Here is a 17555-nt window from a genome sequence, read left to right on the forward strand (position 1 = left end):
AAAGTCATCAGAAGAGTTATGTCGATCTCCTCCGATGAGAAGTTGAGTTTGAGGTTGGTGACTATGTCTTCTTGAAAGTTACTCCCATGCTTGGTGTGGCGAGATTTGGAGTGAAGGGTATGCTAGCCCCGAGGTATATTGGACCTTTCGAGGTTATCGAGAGGGATGGGGAGGTCGCTTATCGATTGAACTTACCAGCGCGGTTGGGGCATGTTCACAATGTGTTCCATGTGTCGATGCTGAGGAAGTATACTCCAGACCCATCGCACATCATTGAGTATAAGGCTATCCCTCTTCAAGAGGACGTGACATGTGAAGAACAACCTATCAAAATTCTAGCGAGAGAGTTAAAGGTGCTAAGGAATAGAGAGATTCCTGTAGTCAAGGTCTTATGGCGGAGCCATAGAGAAGACAGGGCTACTTGGGAGTTAGAGTTGGAGTTGTACGAGAAGTATCCTCATTTGTTTAATTTTCAGCTTGGGGTTGTACTTAGAAAATTTCGGGACGAAATTTCTTTAAGGAGGGAAGAATGTGAAACCTGAGACTTTTTCAGGTTGAAAAAGTCAAATATGGGAGGAAAAAAAAATTAATTTAAATTATATATTTGATTTTTTTTTCCTTTTCTTCTCCCTCCCTCCCTCCCGAACCTTTCTCTTTCTTCTTCTTCTATCTTTTTCTTTTTCTTTTCTTTCCTTTGTTTTCTCTCCAAACCAGCCACGGCAAGCTTCAGACCAGCCACCACCGGAGCACCATTTCTAACACGCGTCGGAGCTGCAGCTTCCCTGACCGGCGACGATGACAACCCCGAAATTTGGTGACCATCGGAGCAAGGACGTGCATGTGCAATCACTCTGAAGTTTCACCGTCGAAACTTTGAGGTGAGTTTCCAGCGAGCTCCGACCACCGTTCGCCGAGTGGGTGGTTGTAGAGTCCAAGAACTTTACTTAGCTAATAGTATTATAGTATGTATGGTATTATCTTTGTTACTGTGGATTTTTGGTTCAGACCGGGAATTATTTGGACACTCATAGTAGTACTTATAGACTTTCTAAGTTTGACCTATAGTTTAAGAATATTAATTTTAACCTAAGGTTTGATTATATAGCTGATATTAAGAATAATATTTATTATACTATAAGGTATAGATATCAACCAATAGGATTTTAAGCACATGTTATGAATGGGTGATTAAAGATTAAGTATTTTGGAGGATTAAATTTAATAAGGGGTAAAGTTTGAATGCATTAGGGTCAGTCAGCAGCTTTGAATACGTTGAGGGCTTAGTCAAGGCTGTTTACTCCATTCAAACTTAGCTAAAAATGTGTAATTTCGTGTTTAATTAATCAGCGTGTGCCGATATATCGCAGCTATAGGGGGCGATATATCGCAGCACGTAGATACGGAAAACACGAGACGATGCACGGTCGCCTCGGGCATACTGGCCCAGGCGATATATCGCCTACAGGGGGCGATATATTGCCTCCTTCAGTGTATATTCAAACGTTTTTGAATTCTTTTCCCTTTCAGCCATTCAACTTCTTCATAAGTCCAGCATCTTTTGAACGAGTCTTCAGCCTCTGCTGAACGATTATTCAAATTATTTTCACCCATAAAGCTATTATTTTTATTCAAGTAGAATTAAGATTCCTTCATTCCTAAACTCTATAAATAGGACCTAGTACCCAGCCATTATTCACCTTTTACTCTAAGTTCAGAAGCTGCAAGTGCTAGGAGAGTGTGAGAGTTAAACACTTGGGTGGGAAAATCATAAGCTTAAACATCATAAGCTTATCAAACACTTTGGGGAAGTAAGGTTCTATAGTATTTCGGTTGTGGTGTAGATTGGTCTTACAAGTCTTTGAGGGAATCTAAGTTCTTGAGCACCTAAGTTTTGGAGTGTTCCAAAAGTCCCAACTCAGTCCACATATCTCGGTAACTTTGGTAAGGAAAATAGGCTAGAATCAATATGTTATATGTTTATGTTATCTTATGTTTTATGTTATTAAATGTGTTATGATATGTATGTATATATGTTTGTAGGCTTGGGCATATGACCCATATGACTAACAAGACCCCAAATGGGTTATGGGCATATGACCTACTTAGCTAGTAGGACCCCACTAACCCATGGGCATATGACTTGTTTAGTCTATGGGACCCCAAGTAATAATGGCCATTATAATAAGTGTATGTATTAAGTGTTATGATATGTCTTTACGTTTATTACGAAATTTATGTTTATGACTATGTGCTAGATTTTTCTTGCTGGGCATTAGGCTCATTCTTTTTTGTTTTATGTGCAGTAAAATAGCTATTAGTGGCGGTAAGGTTCGTGGATGCTTGGAGATTGTGTATCGATGGTGAATGGTTCAAGGAGTCAAGAGTTTGATCATTCGAGGATGTAGTTTTGTTTTATGTCTTTTTACATGTATTTGCCGCACTATTTATGTAATGTCTTTTTACTGAAAGTTATGTTTTGTTTTAAAGACAATGGGTACCCATATCCTACTTATTTTATGAAAGTAACTTTTGTTGCTACATGTTTCTAATGAATTTATGGTATTTTCGCAAATGTAAGTCTTATTAAGGTATAGTTTCATTAATGGTCAAAAAGTCTAGAGTAGTGGGTCATTACAGTGGTACCGTTGGAATCAGCATCATGAGAGGATCGTCGCCCACTAAGTCATTCTGGTTAACTTGCCATTTATTTCCGGCGAGATTTTGGGTATCTTCGCCCCTTTGGAAGCATTTTTCGGCGACACCGGAGGTTATTTGGGCGAAGGAGCTGTACTTTCGTGATGTACTCATTAAGAGGATCCTTTTGATATGTGCCATGCATATATTCGTCGACGTTTCCGGTATCGCCACCAACCGCTATTGTGCACCGCTTGGGTGAGGTTCAGAACTTGATATTTTAAATATGGTCATATTATATGTCATTGGACACAATTTTGAATAAGGAATGCTATGATGATAATCGCTTGCTCATTTGGTGCACGTAGGAAAAACATGATATTAAAATCGGACTAAATCATTCTAAGATCATCGATAAGCTTAGGAGCGTTGCTTTGGGCTCGGATTAAATTCTAAAGAGGTAGGGACTTAACTAGACTATTGGACTCATTTTGCTCATATTAAATTGCATTCAACATATTCCAATTTTGATATTTATAAAATGTTTGAAAAATTAAAAACTTAACCTGCATGTTTTCTGATTTGTTCTGAGGGCACTGAGTGCCAAATAAATATTTTTGTTCACTTATTTATGCAGGTTATGATTTTTGGGTTTATTCAAATGTAGCTGTTATGCTGCCCAATTTTCTAAAATATAAAGGGAATATGTTTCTTTCTTTTCATGTTTACCTGCATTTGGTTATACCAATGAGAGCCATAGTGATCATGATTGGTGCACGTTGTTGTTTCACGACCTAGTCTCTGTGTCATCATAGGTAGATCAGGTGCCCACTCACCTGTAGGTGTAAAGACCTAACATCTGTATACAGGAAGTGTTCTGAGCCTCCCCCTTGTGGTGGTTATCAGGTTCGGCTACCCGGTTTAGGATGTCGGATTTTCTATGGTGGGTAACGGGAACTAGGGATCTAGTGGACGGTGTGATGTGCACTTGTAGCTATGCTCTTATGATTATTTGTGGTTTCTCTATTTTGGTTTATACATGGTGATGTATGTTTTGTTTTCAAAGCTAACCATGCAGGGGTTGTATTAAACTTTTGGGTCCTATGTTATTAGTTGTTTTCATACTGGGCTTTATAAGCTCACCCCTATCTCTCCCATTCCAGGAGCCTAGTGACGCGAACGTGGAAAAGATGAATTATCGATGAAGCCAATGTGTTTAGCCTATTTCTATTTCGTGTCATTGTCTTATCTTTTGAGCATTATATATGTATTCGACTTCGAATCTAATGATCAGTATATCTGAATAAGCTATGAAATAGTTAGGGATGAGAAATGGTGGATGCTAAGTATTATTTTGGGTGTTTATGACTTATTAAATTTAACTATTTGGTGATTACATAACTGTGGGAATATTATTGTTTTATGTATAATGATAAGTGATCATACTTTTATTACTAATATTTTTATATATAATTATAGGAGTTATTTCATTATTTTAACTTATAATTATAGTACGATTTAATATAAATTAAATGATCATTTATAAAGACTATTTTTCAACGAGGGTCAAAATTTGACCTTTGACCACCCAAGTTATGGATATTACAAATCTGCCACGGCCTAGGGCTCGGGTCGTGACATCTTTAATATGGTTAACACAGATACAGCCATATGGTGTACCAGAATGGATGAGTTTATGTCTTTTAGTAGTTCTTCCTCTTGAGTCTAGACCAATCATTCATATAGATGGGGAAAACTAATGAGTTCAGATATTAAGGAACTCTATAGAAGAGTTATCTATCGAAACAATACTTTTATCGATTTATTAACAACAAGTAGTTCTATGAATGTGTCTGAAGAAATTGGTACAAAAAGTATATAAAAGAGTTATCTATCGAAACAATCTCTTATCGATTTATTAACAAGTAGATCTAAGCCAAGAAAGTTAGTAATGTATAAGGAGAAATTAGTACAAGAAGTTGTGAACATGCTTTTTGATAATTGAATTCGCAGACAACCAATGTAAGACCATCATAATAAGTATACAAGTCATTTTCAGATGTAATTGAAGGCACAGAGGGAAGGTTTCGTGAGACTCTACTTGACAAACAGGTTGATTATTCGGGGTGTTCTATCATTGTTGTAGGTCTTTTACTTTCATTACATCTATGTAGATTGCCGCACGACATAGCAATAAAACATTTCTAGAAATTCGTACTTCGTTGTTCAATCATTGTTGTTTTAAGGTTAATCTATTCACTGGTCTTGAAAATATCTTTCATTGTTAACTAATAAATTGACTAATTAAACTCATATTTCTATAATCAATTTGATCCCTCGATTGTATCGAGGGAAAACGCCTACGAAAAGATCGCATCGATTTATCCCCATGATATTCTTATTCCTTAATCCAAAAATATTAATTCTCTATTATGATTGGACCAAAAATGATTTCCAATTAAGAATATATAATTGTTTAAAAAATGTTAAAAAAATAAAATAAATATCTTTTATCATAAAACTTTATTCATTGTGAAGATAAGAAGACCACATCTATTTATGAATTTCCACTACAAGAAAATTATAATCAAGAGGTCATTTATAATTTAAAAAAAAAACTAAACAAATTATTTTTAATATGTTGATAGATATTTCTATTAACAATTATCTAGTAGAAGAGAATATTATAGATATAAAGGTATGTCATGATAGAAATTTTTTAATTTAACAATTCTCAATTTTTTTCATCAAAATAAAATTTATATTGAGTCTTGATCGATATCTATACCCACCTTAAGAGTAATAAAATTTATATTGAGTCTTGATCGATATCTATAACCACATCAAGAGTAATAAATACACTCAAACTTGGTCTAACAATCATAACCTAATTGAGAAAATCAACAAGAAATGTCTAGTTTATCCCACACCACTACAACAAAATAGGTTATTACCAGCAAAGCCTTCCACTCGTAATAATACAAGAATCCCCCAGTAATAGTTGGTCAGTAATTATGGTTATTACTGGCGGACTGACACTCCGCCGGTAATATATTAATATATTAATACCGGCAGATTATTAGGGGCGGACTCTGCCGGTGTACAAAGTAGTCAACAACGCATTTGACTCATTTAATACCGACGGATCCTGCCCCTATTAATCCGCCGATAATTAATTAATAATTTAAAAAATATATATATAATAATTCATTTGAATTTATTTAATACTAAATAAATAAATTATAATAATTATTTAAATATAATTAAATTTAACATAAATTAAAATTAATTATTATTAACACAATTAATATTCATCAAACAAAATTACATATAAACTAATCATAAAATAAACATAATAAAATATCAATTGTCTTAATTTAATTAAAAAATGTAAACTAATTATTATTATTTGGATCAGGCCAACCACGAGAGAAATATTCATTAACATTTAGGTAAATATTTTCACGAATATTAGGACACGGCAATGGTGGTGAAGCAAATTGTGGTGTTGGTGGTGAAAGGTAATAATCATGTGGAGACTACTGCGAAGATGATCCAAACGAGTCCCTAAACTCACGATGCCTAGGATGTGACGTCTTAGATCTTGCAGGGACGTTATTATTTAATAAACAAAATAATATTTTTTATTAAACAAATTTATTAATTATTTAATTAATTATTATTAACTTTTAAAACTTTTATCAAATATAATTATCAATTTCTATATTCAACTAATTTATAACAATTTAATATTAGATAATGTTATTTAATAAATAAATTAATAATTTTTCTTAAACTAATTTATTATTCATGTAATTAATTATTATTAATTTTTTAAACATTTATTAAATAAAATTATAAAATTCTACATTAATATAATTTATAACTATTTAATATTAGATAATGTTATTTAATAAACATATTAATAATTTTTCTTAAAATAATTTAATATTTATTTAATTAAATTATTAAAAAATAAATTATTTATTCATAATTTTTTTTAATTTATAATAATAATAATAATTTTACAAATTAATTATTTTTTAAATTTTAGAGTAAGTTTTTTAATAATTACATAAATTTTATTAATATTTTTCATTCATTGTTTTATTAATTATATTTTAAAATTATTAATTTGATAATTACTGATAAATTTTAAATTTAAATTAGTAATTACTTAACTTAAATAATTATAAAATTATATCATAAATTAATCAAATTATTATAACAACTTACACTAATTTTTTTTAATAATTTATTTAATGACAGAGAAAATAAATCAAAACTTAAAAAATAACGTAATTTCTAATTAACTACTAATATATTTGTTTAATAATTTTCAATTAATTATAAAAATACTAACTAACTTTAATTACATAATATTCATTACAATTAAAATTTCTCTTTATGTTGACATAACATATAACAAAAAAAAAAATTAAAACCAGTTTACTTAATTAAATTTCATGAAAAATTCGACAACATAACAGTTTAGTAGGACCATTTCAAAATTTTTTAAATCAAATACTCAGAAAATCCCAGAACATTTAAAATAACACATAAAATATTTATAACTAACCAATTTCTATTATTTTATTTTTTTTCTATTTTAAAATTTAAAAACTCGAACATACATAAAATTGTTAACACATACACAAAATAATATATACATAAATTACATAAAAACATACTTTTCCACTGATTTCACAGCGGAGTGGAGCAGCGGACCTTAGACACAAAAATAGAATATGTTAAGAAATTTAAACAAAAATTTAAAAAAATTAAACAATAAAATTTAAATTTTAAAACACATACCGCGTGGGGGTGTGGGGTGCCATGGGTGTGGAGGTGTAAAACGTCCTTAACTAGTACTTAATAAAACATTCACATTTTCATTGGTCTATAAAAGAAAGCCACTTATTATAAAGGTTTCAATGGGATCTTGTTTTAAAACATACAAGTTGGGCCCAATAGTTTTAAAAGAAAATATCAGTTTTTATGCAATGTTCTAAAACAACCAATAATTCAAGTCTCACTAATAAGTTTCAAAAGTCTCATAAAACATAACATTATTAAAAAAATGGCATTTTTAATTGATCGTTTTTCGTCCATAGGATGCCCCCCGCTATACACACCAGGACGATAGAACTCCCCACATCCCCACGCGTGCCACAGAGAAAACCTATTTGCTACCTGGAAGGGAAAGTAAGGGGGGTGAGCTAAAATCCCAATAAGGAAGTACAAACAACAAGCAAGTAAGATACAACAATTTATAAACACTATCATTCATCTTATACATCAGAGCATCATCATAAAATTGGCATCAATATCATAAACATAAACATAATGCCACCATCATATCATAACCATCATAACAAACTCATAAACTTCACCAAACATCATAACATATTCATAAACATCACCAGACATCATAACACGTTCATAAACAATTCCTTGTGAACATGGCCCGCTAACTTGTCCATGCCACCCTTTGAGGTAAACAAAAGTTTCTGGTCCTTGAATAACCTCGGCGCGTTCGCCCATGGAGTTACGCATTCATATCCTTAGTAACTCGGGTTACGTCTTCTTTATCCTTAGCAACCCATTTTGATGTGTCGCGTTCATTACGCTAACATCCATTCATATCATACAAGCCAACATATCATCACATTATGGCATTCATAATTCATAACATTTCATTCACACAACATTGTCTTACCATTCATAATATAACATTCATAAATTCTATCTAACTCCCTTACCTCAGGTCCAAGCTAAGTAAAACCACAACTTCTCAACGAGCCTATACCATAATCAAAACGACATTTCTTAGCTTCATATAATTACTCTTTTCCCTTTCATACAACTCATGTGTGCATGGGCCATGCACACATGGTGAGAGTTAGCCACAACATACAATATGCTTGGTTACACATAAGGTCATGAAAAGAATAATGCTGAGTCTACCTATAATACATGCATGATCTTTCTATAAAAACTACATGGTTGCATAATAGACATTATTTTGGACGTAAAAGTGAATTTGCATGTAACATGCATACGTGGGAATATTTCGTAAATGTGGCGTTAAAAACAATAATTCCACGCGTCTACTTCTATCGTTTTAAAAATAATAGACTTGTAGCATGTTTTGTTTACCATTGTTTATCTTCTTAAAATTACTAGGTTGATTAAATCTCCCAAGATATTATTTTTATTTCATAAAAAAAATAATTTTATTTAGCCATTAATAAAATATAAAAGGCCCATTTATTATTTTTAAATTACAAAGAAAGCAAAGACATTGGAAATTATTTTAAAAAGAAAAATACCTATGATTACAATGTTTCCTTAGAAAAATAACAATTTAATGTAAGTTAATAGAATTTTATAATTTGATGTGAGAAAAATAATAATATTAAGTTTGGGAAAAATATATTTTATTTGAATTATTTTTAATACTTAATTTTATGTAACAAAAATTCATATGTGAAAATTAAATAACTATTCAAAACTTTTTAAACTAAATTTTCAGCCATTATTTAAAAATCACAAGTGAATTAAATCCAACATTTTCCTTAATCCAATTAATGAAAATCATAACTTGTAAAATAACCACTTATATTATATTAAAAACATTACTTTTAAATTTTACCATTGTTTAGGATATTTATTTATTTTAAAATACCAATCAAATTCATTTTATTGAAACACACCTTACATTTTTAAACAAAAATTCCAGCAATCAAATTTATAATTAAAATCACCATCCTTATTTTTATAACTCATATTTTCTCAAAAATATCACAAAAAATCTGTAGGTAATTATTTGTGCAAAAATATTATTTAAATTATGAATTAAAACATCATTTTATTTTCACAAACATCACTTATCATTAGAGTCATTCTTATGCATACATACCCTTATTTCATCAATCTTTTCACCATTTATTCACAAAATCAGCAAGCATAAATCACCATGAATTTTATCTATTACCTCATACCTCATTAAATTCATACAAGATCATTCATGTTTCATTAACACAATAATTCACAAATCCTAACATGCTCTTATTATACAAATAATTCAAAGAACATATCTAACACATATTCATATTCAACCTTATAAAACCTTATTCTTTTTCTAATGAGTTCATGCATGTAACCCAACAAAATAATAATACAACATGCATGAATAACATAACACAAATCCTCATATATACTTTTATATTAAACCTAACATGTTCCTATTACTTGTCATGGATACCATAATATATTGCTACATTATCTCATATACACCCTATCATGTTTCTAGATTCACAATTGATCTAAAACATATAAGAAAACAATCATGCTTGAACATCACCCCTAGGCCGAAACACCTAGGATACCCAACAATAATTTACACAAAAATCCTCATCTATAAACACATGAAACCTAGCATGTTTCTAACATGTAAATGTGACACAAAATAAAACAACCCAATATGCCCAAACCACATAGGCCGAAACATACATACATAAAATCATAGAATATCATCAACATCATATCTCAATAATCATCTCATTACACGTATTATGAACATACAACAAAAATCAAACCAACCCATAAACCCATGCCTACGCCTAGGTCTATTTTCCCATGCATCAAAATATAAGAAAAAAATTCCATCAACACCACATATTATCCTATTACAAACAAACCACTTTCAGCCATAGTCTCTCCTAAACATCAATCATCAAATACCAATAACCAAAAGATTGAGAGAAAAATTCAATACCTCTCTTGATAGAAATCAAGAACACAACTTGATCAACACCCAAGTGATAATCACCCTTGAATACCCTAGGGTATTTGAAACCCATAACAAGGAACCATAAGAAATCCATACCTAGGACCTCCTTCTTCTTTTTCCTTTCTCCTCCACATTCTCTCTAGAAAATGGCAGCCCCTTCCCCTTTCTCTCTCTAGCTTTCCACCCTCTCTCTCTCTCTTCCTCTCTTCAACACACGGCCAAGAGCAAAAAAACAAATGACCCTTCCCAAATTTCCTTCCCCCTTTATCTTAATTCCCTCAATAAAGCCTAATAAAATAAAATGGTAATTTTCCTTTCTCTTTTTATTTTCTCTTAATTTTTGTATAATTGTTTTTATCTTAAAATGGCATGGAATAAAAAGATGATCACATCCTTACTTAAAATAACCATGGTCTTCTAATTTTTAATTTATTAGAATCAAGAAAATAAATGGAATAAACCATTCCTTTCCCACTACACATGCACGTCCAAGATGGTTTCCCATTCCCTTTTATTTATTTATTTTTTGTAAATAAATCAATTAAATATAATATATGGAAACTATATAATGTGTAGGAAATTCTACCCATGTGCATCATGCTACCATGCACTAGCACACCCTAAATCACTAGGGTACATCACTATCTACCATGCACCTTAGTGCTTTCAACCAAATCTCACATAATCACTTTTTTAAAATAAAAATAAATAAATATCATTGAACAAATAATTTCACAAAAATATTCTACAAACAATTAAATAAAATAACAAACAATTAAATAAAAAAAACAAATAAATAAAATAAACAACATTTAAATAAATAATTCACCACACTTAACACTAAAATAAAATAAAACACTAAAATTTTAATAGACTAAAAAAAAAAATTTGGTGCACTACAATATACCCTCCTCCTTAAAAGGAATTTCGTCCCAAAATATTTTCTTACCAAAAAGTTCAAGGTATCTTACTTTCATGTATTCCTCCAACTCCCATGTTGCTTTTCGTTCCGTACTATTCTTCCATAGGACCTTAACTAGTGGAATCCTTTTGGGTCTCAATTCCTTGATTCCCTTTTCAATAATGCGCTTAGGCTGTTCATCATAACTCAGGTCCTGCTTCAGCTGTAACGACTCGTAACTCAACACATGATAGGGGTCTGACACATACTTACGCAACATCGAGATGTGAAAGATGTTATGCGTTTCAGCTAATACTGGGGGCAGTGCCAAACGGTACACAACTTGCCCTACTCTGTCCAATATCTCAAATGGACCAATATATCTAGGGCTTAACTTCCCTTTCTTTCCAAAATGCATCACACCTTTCATCGCGCGAGACTTTCAAGAAAACAAACTCGCCCACTGAAAACTCGATGTCCCTTCTCTTGAGGTCAGCGTAGCGCTTTTGCCTACTCTGCGCAGTAAGCATCCTTTGGCGAATCTTCTCAATCACCTCACTGGCTTCCCTAACTGCTTCATGACCTAAAATCTGTTTCTCCCCAACTTCATCCCAGTGTAAAGGAGATCTACACTTACGCCCATAAAGCATCTCATAGGGAGCCATCCCAATGGTAGATTGGTAACTGTTATTGTACGAGAACTCCATTAGGGGTAGATATCGGTTCCAAGACTCTGAAAAGTCCAAAGCACAGCACCTCAACATGTCTTCTAAAATCTGAATGGTCCTCTCAGACTGGTCATCGCTCTGAGGATGAAATGCAGTGCTAAACTTTAGTCTTGATCCCATAGCTCTCTGTAGCCCTTTCCAAAAGTTCGATGTGAAAACTGACCCATGATCATAAATTATCGACTTTGGCACCCCATGAAGTCTCACTATCTCACTAACATACAAGTCAACATATTGATCCGCCGAGTATGTGGTCTTGACTGGCAGAAAATGGGCAGACTTAGTGAGTCTATCTACTATCACCCACACTGAGTCGTGTTTCTTGGTGGTTCTAGGAAACCCTACCACAAAATCCATCGCGATATCCTCCCATTTCCATTCAAGAATGTAGAGCGGTTGAAGCAACCCTGCTGGCCTCTGGTGTTCCGCTTTGACTTGCTAGCATGTCAAACATCTAGCAACAAACTCAGCAATATCCCTCTTCATTCCATGCCACCAATATAACGCCGTAAGGTCTTGGTACGTTTTTGTGGACCCTGGGTGCAAGGAATAAGGCGTTGTGTGTGCTTCTTTCATAATACTTTCCTTAATTTCAGCATTGTCAGGCACGCAAATCCTATCCTTGTATCTCAGCAATCCACCATTAGACATTGTGAAATTGCTGCTGCCACCTCCTCGTACCAAAGCCTCTTGTTTCCCTAAGGCTTCATCCAATTTATGTCCTTCTCGAATTTGTTCCAATAGGGAGGATTGCAATGTGAGGTTCGCGAAACTTCCCGTCACAATTTCGATGCTGGCATTTATGATCTTTTTCTGAAGAGGCATCTCTATTGTATGTAGTGCTGAGACACTCCCATGTCCCCGCCTGCTCAAAGCATCTGCAACCATGTTGGCCTTGCCTGGGTGGTATAGAATCTCACAGTCGTAATCCTTTACTAATTCCAACCACCTTCGCTTCCTCATGTTCAGTTCCTTTTGTGTGAAAAAGTATTTCAGACTTTTGTGGTCGGTGTATATCTCACACTTGTCTCCGTACAGGAGATGTCTCCGTACAGGAGATGTCTCCATATTTTTAGTGCGAACACTACTGCTGCCAATTCAAGGTCATGAGTGGGATACCGTTGCTCATAATCCTTGAGTTGTCTGGAAGCATAAGCTACCACCTTCCCTTCTTTCATCAACATGCATCCCAGGCCGTTCATTGATGCATCATAGTACACCACACATTTCTCGCCCTCAGTGGGAACACAAAGGACACGCGCAGAAATCAACTTATCCTTCATGGTCTGAAAACTCTCTTCACATTTTTCTGTCCATGCAAACTTCTGATGTTTCCAGGTTAAGTTGGTCAACGGGGTGGCGATCTTCGAGAAACCCTTGACAAACTTCCTATAATAACCCGCCAACCCTAAGAAACTCCGAACTTCTGAGGCATTCTTTGGCTGGGGCCAGTCTCTAATGGCCTCGATCTTCAATGGATCTACTGCTATCCCATTCTTAGAAACTATGTGCCCTAAGAAGGTTACCTGTTCCAGTCAAAACTTGCATTTAGAGAACTTGGTGTACAACTGATGTTCCCATAATCTCTTCAGAGTCAATCTCAAATGTTCCTCGTGCTCCTCCTTGGTCTTCGAGTAAATGAGGATATCATTAATGAACACTACTACAAACTTGTCCAAGAAATCCTTAAATACCCTATTCATCATGTCCATAAAGGCTGTTGGGGCGTTGGTGAGTCCAAAAAACATCACTAAGAATTCATAGTGCCGATAGCGAGTTTTGAAGGCCATTTTCGGAATGTCTCCCTCTTTCACTTTCAACTTATGGTACTCAGATCGCAGATCAATCTTCGAGAATACTAAAGCCCCTTGCAGTTGATCAAAAAGGTCGTCTATCCTAGGCAAAGGATACTTATTCTTAATGGTGACCTTATTGAGTTCTCGGTAATCAATGTACATTCTCATACTCCCGTCCTTCTTCTTCACAAATAGGACTGGTGCTCCCCATGGCGAATGGCTAGGCCTTATGAACCCTTTATCTAACAACTCCTGTAGCTGGTTCTTAAGTTCCTTTAACTCTGTCGGTGCCATTCGATAGGGTGCTTTAGAGATTGGTGCAGTTTTAGGTGCAAGTTCGATTACAAACTCGATTTCTTTGTCCGATGGTAGTCCTGGTAATTCCTTGGGAAACACCTCCGGGAATTCACTAACAATATGTACATTTTCTGGCCTTAGTTCTGACTCCTTCAACTTATCCACCACACTGGCAAAGAATGCCGAACATCCATGTTGCATCATATTCTGTGCTTCCAGTGCAGATATTATGGGTGTTCGAAATCCCGCTACTTCGCCTCTAAAGGAAAAGACCTCTCCTTCCTTTGGCCTGAACTCCACGGTCTTCTTTCAACAGTCTATCGTAGCCCCATATTGGATAACCAATCTATGCCGAGTATGACATCATAATCCGGTATACTCAGTTCTATGAGATTTGCTGGGCACTCCCTGCCCTCTACCGTTACAGGTGTTTATGGTAACCACTTATTTGACAACATCATATCCTCCGATGGAAACATTGTACTAAAGTTATGTTCAAAAATCTTATAAGGCATATTCAGTCTATCAATCATATTCATTGAAACATAAGAATGAGTCGCTCCAGAATCAATTAAGACTCTAGACATTGTACCAGATATAGGGAGCTGACCTGTAACCACGGTGTTGCTATTGGCCTCTTCATTCTGGGTTAAGGCAAAAACTCTTGCTGGCACCAGATTGTTATTGTTATTTTGTCCCACCTTCCATTGTGGGCAATTCTTTCTCAAGTGTCATGCCTGGCCGCACTTGAAGCATTTGTTGGTACCGGCCTAGCACTCTCCTGGGTGTCTCTTCGAGCATTTAGGACAAATAGGATGCTCGACTCGGTTGCCTTGTTGGTTCCCACGGTTTCGGTCATTGAAGCGGTTGCTGCGGGTGTTATGGTTCTGAGAGTTGTGAATTCTGCTATTCGTGGCCGGAGGTCTAGGTCTTTTATCAACTCCACTATTATGCCTTTCATTAGCCTTTCTCTTGTTGCTCTTGTGGAAGCTCTTGTTGCGGTTGTTCTCTCTTCTAGCGGCATTATCCTTCCATATCCGTTCTTCCAAATATTCAGCTTCAAGAGCTCTATCCAGTACCTCTGCATAACTGACCACTTCAGCACTGGTCATCCTCATGTCCCTCGCGATCATCGGTTTGAGTTCCCTTACAAACCTCTGGACTCGCAATGCATCAGTTGGCACCACTTCAGGGGAAACTTTGGTCAATCGATCGAACTTCTGTGCATAGTCAGTGACCAAAAGATTCCCTTGTACCAGAGTTATAAATTCATCAACCTTAGTTGCTAGCACAGTTGGACTGTAATACTTCCTACTGAATGCCTGGAAAAACTCTGTCCAAGTCATGGTATTTGGATCACGGGTCTGTTTAGTCACATCCCACCAAATCCATGCATCCATTTTAAGCAGATAAATTGCGCAGGAAACCCTTTGGCGGTCATCTAACTCCATATGATCAAAAATAGCCTCAACCGACCTTAACCAATCTTCTGCCACCAGTGGATCAGCTTTCCCCTCAAAAGTTGGTGGGACTTGTTTCCTAAACCGTTCATATACTGGTTCGAACCCATAGGTTACTTGTAGTGGTGCAGGTGGTGGTACTGGCGGCTGAGGTTGCGCCACTGGTACTTGAGGTATTTGGTGTGTTTAGGATGTTTACGGTGCTTGTCTAGCTTTTGCTAGTTCCTCATCTCTTAGTCTCAACTGTTCTCTTAACCTTGCTACCTCTGCGGCCAGGTCCACAGATGGTGCTGCTGGAGCTGCCGGTTGAACAGATGGCATTTCAACGTCAGGGGTGGCCGTAGTTTCAGACCTTGTGGAGGCACCCTTTTCTTTGCCTCTTCCTCTTCCCCTTCATCCTCTTCCTCTGGTCGACATGATGAAGTTCTAAGGCAATCAAAGGAAAAATCATAAGGGAGGAACATTGCATATTGGTTTGATAGATATTTGCAAAATCATACATTCAAACTACATCATTTAGAGTTTGCAACAAAATATCCATATCATTCAAAATGTTTAAATTATTCCAAAATTAAACAATCCCAAAAGTGTTTACTTAATCAAAACATAAATCCCTTAAGGTCTTAGAAAATTATTATTATTCCATCTTATTTATCTGCACCCCATGCGACGATTACGAACTGGACTCTAGTCCTCAACGGTGGACTCGTCCCCTGAACTATAATAAAAAACATTCTTCGGAATGTGGAAATAGCCGGGAGCGCTTGCCATAATCTCCATCCTCGTGGTCAGACGCGGTATAGCTCGCAATACTTCCTCAACTGCCAATTCTCCTTCCACGTCATGCACCGTCTCCAAAACGCTCTTCTATTCCGCCATCATCCGTCTTTACTAACACCAACTTCAGACGACTAAAATCGTAATTTACTAGAAAATCGCGAATCTCAAACTCCATGGTGCTAAACTCCAGGTCTTCAGGCACAACATCATTCCATGATTGAAGAGACTCTGAGTACATCGACAATGCTTCACTCATCAACCAAAATTGCTCTATGGGCCAAAGCAAGGCTCCCCTTTTATTCATCATCCCTTGGATGCGATCACATACCTCCTTTGTCGTTTTCAAGACTGCTATGTGCCAATCGTAAGGGTCCTCGTCAAGCTGGACTTTAGGAATCGCGCAGATCTCCTTAAGCAATTGTTTCTTAGTCGTTTTCAATACATGCAGTTATGAACTACAAAAATTAAATAAAACGAAAACAAGTAATAGCACATAAACAAATACTTACGACACAGTGAGGTGAGATTTTCCCGTCTTTAGCATGTATGGGGGAGGTCCTTGGAAACATGGACGACTGTCTTTGATACCATTTGCAAAACGCCCTTAACTAGTAATTAATAAAACATTCACATTTTCATTGGTCTATAAAAGAAAACCACTTATTATAAAGGTTCCAGTGGGGCCTTGCTTAAAAACATGCAAGTTGGACCCAATAGTTTTAAAAGAAAATATCAGTTTTTATGCAATGTTCTAAAACAACCAATAATTCAAGTCCCACAGATAAGTTTCAAAAGTCTCATAAAACATAACATTATTAAAAAAAATGGCGTTTTTAATTGATCGTTTTTCGTCCATAGGATGCCCCCACGCCATACACGCCACGACGACAGAACTTCCCACATCCCCACGCGTGCCACAGAGAAAACCTATTTGCCACCTGGAAGGGAAAGTAAGGGGGGTGAGCAAAAAGCCCAGTAAGGAAGTACAAACAACAAGCTAGTAAGATACAACAATTTACAAACACTATCATTCATCTTATACATCATAGCATCATCATAAAATTGGCATCAATATCATAAACATAAACATAATGCCACCGTCATATCATAAACATCATAACAAAATCATAAACATCACCAAACATCATAACATATTCATAAACA

General features: G+C 35.1%; 1 protein-coding gene and 1 long non-coding RNA gene across 2 annotated transcripts; one reads left to right on the forward strand and one right to left on the reverse strand.

Annotated features, from left to right (window-relative positions):
* Window positions 1–3016: 3016 nt before the first annotated feature.
* Window positions 3017–4019, forward strand: LOC133829384 (uncharacterized). Its single transcript, XR_009891730.1, has 2 exons — window positions 3017–3094; window positions 3798–4019. It is a non-coding gene; the product is annotated as an uncharacterized LOC133829384 (long non-coding RNA).
* A 10902-nt stretch (window positions 4020–14921) lies between these two features.
* Window positions 14922–15932, reverse strand: LOC133832855 (uncharacterized). Its single transcript, XM_062263136.1, has 2 exons — window positions 15811–15932; window positions 14922–15690 (listed from the first exon to the last, which is right to left on the reverse strand). Exons 1-2 carry the CDS (start codon window positions 15930–15932, stop codon window positions 14922–14924), a joined length of 891 nt encoding a protein of 296 aa, XP_062119120.1.
* Window positions 15933–17555: the final 1623 nt, after the last annotated feature.

This window comes from Humulus lupulus, chromosome 4, assembly GCF_963169125.1.
Source record: "Humulus lupulus chromosome 4, drHumLupu1.1, whole genome shotgun sequence".
NCBI classification, from domain to species: domain Eukaryota; kingdom Viridiplantae; phylum Streptophyta; class Magnoliopsida; order Rosales; family Cannabaceae; genus Humulus; species Humulus lupulus.

Bases quoted from the DNA above. Each gene is read 5' to 3' on its own strand.
- LOC133832855 (XM_062263136.1), bottom strand. From the start codon at position 15,932: ATGCCATCTGTTCAACCGGCAGCTCCAGCAGCACCATCTGTGGACCTG. The intron at 15,691-15,810 runs GTAAACATCCTA...TGAACGGTTTAG, and splicing joins GCAAAAGCTAGACAAGCACC to GAAACAAGTCCCACCAACTT.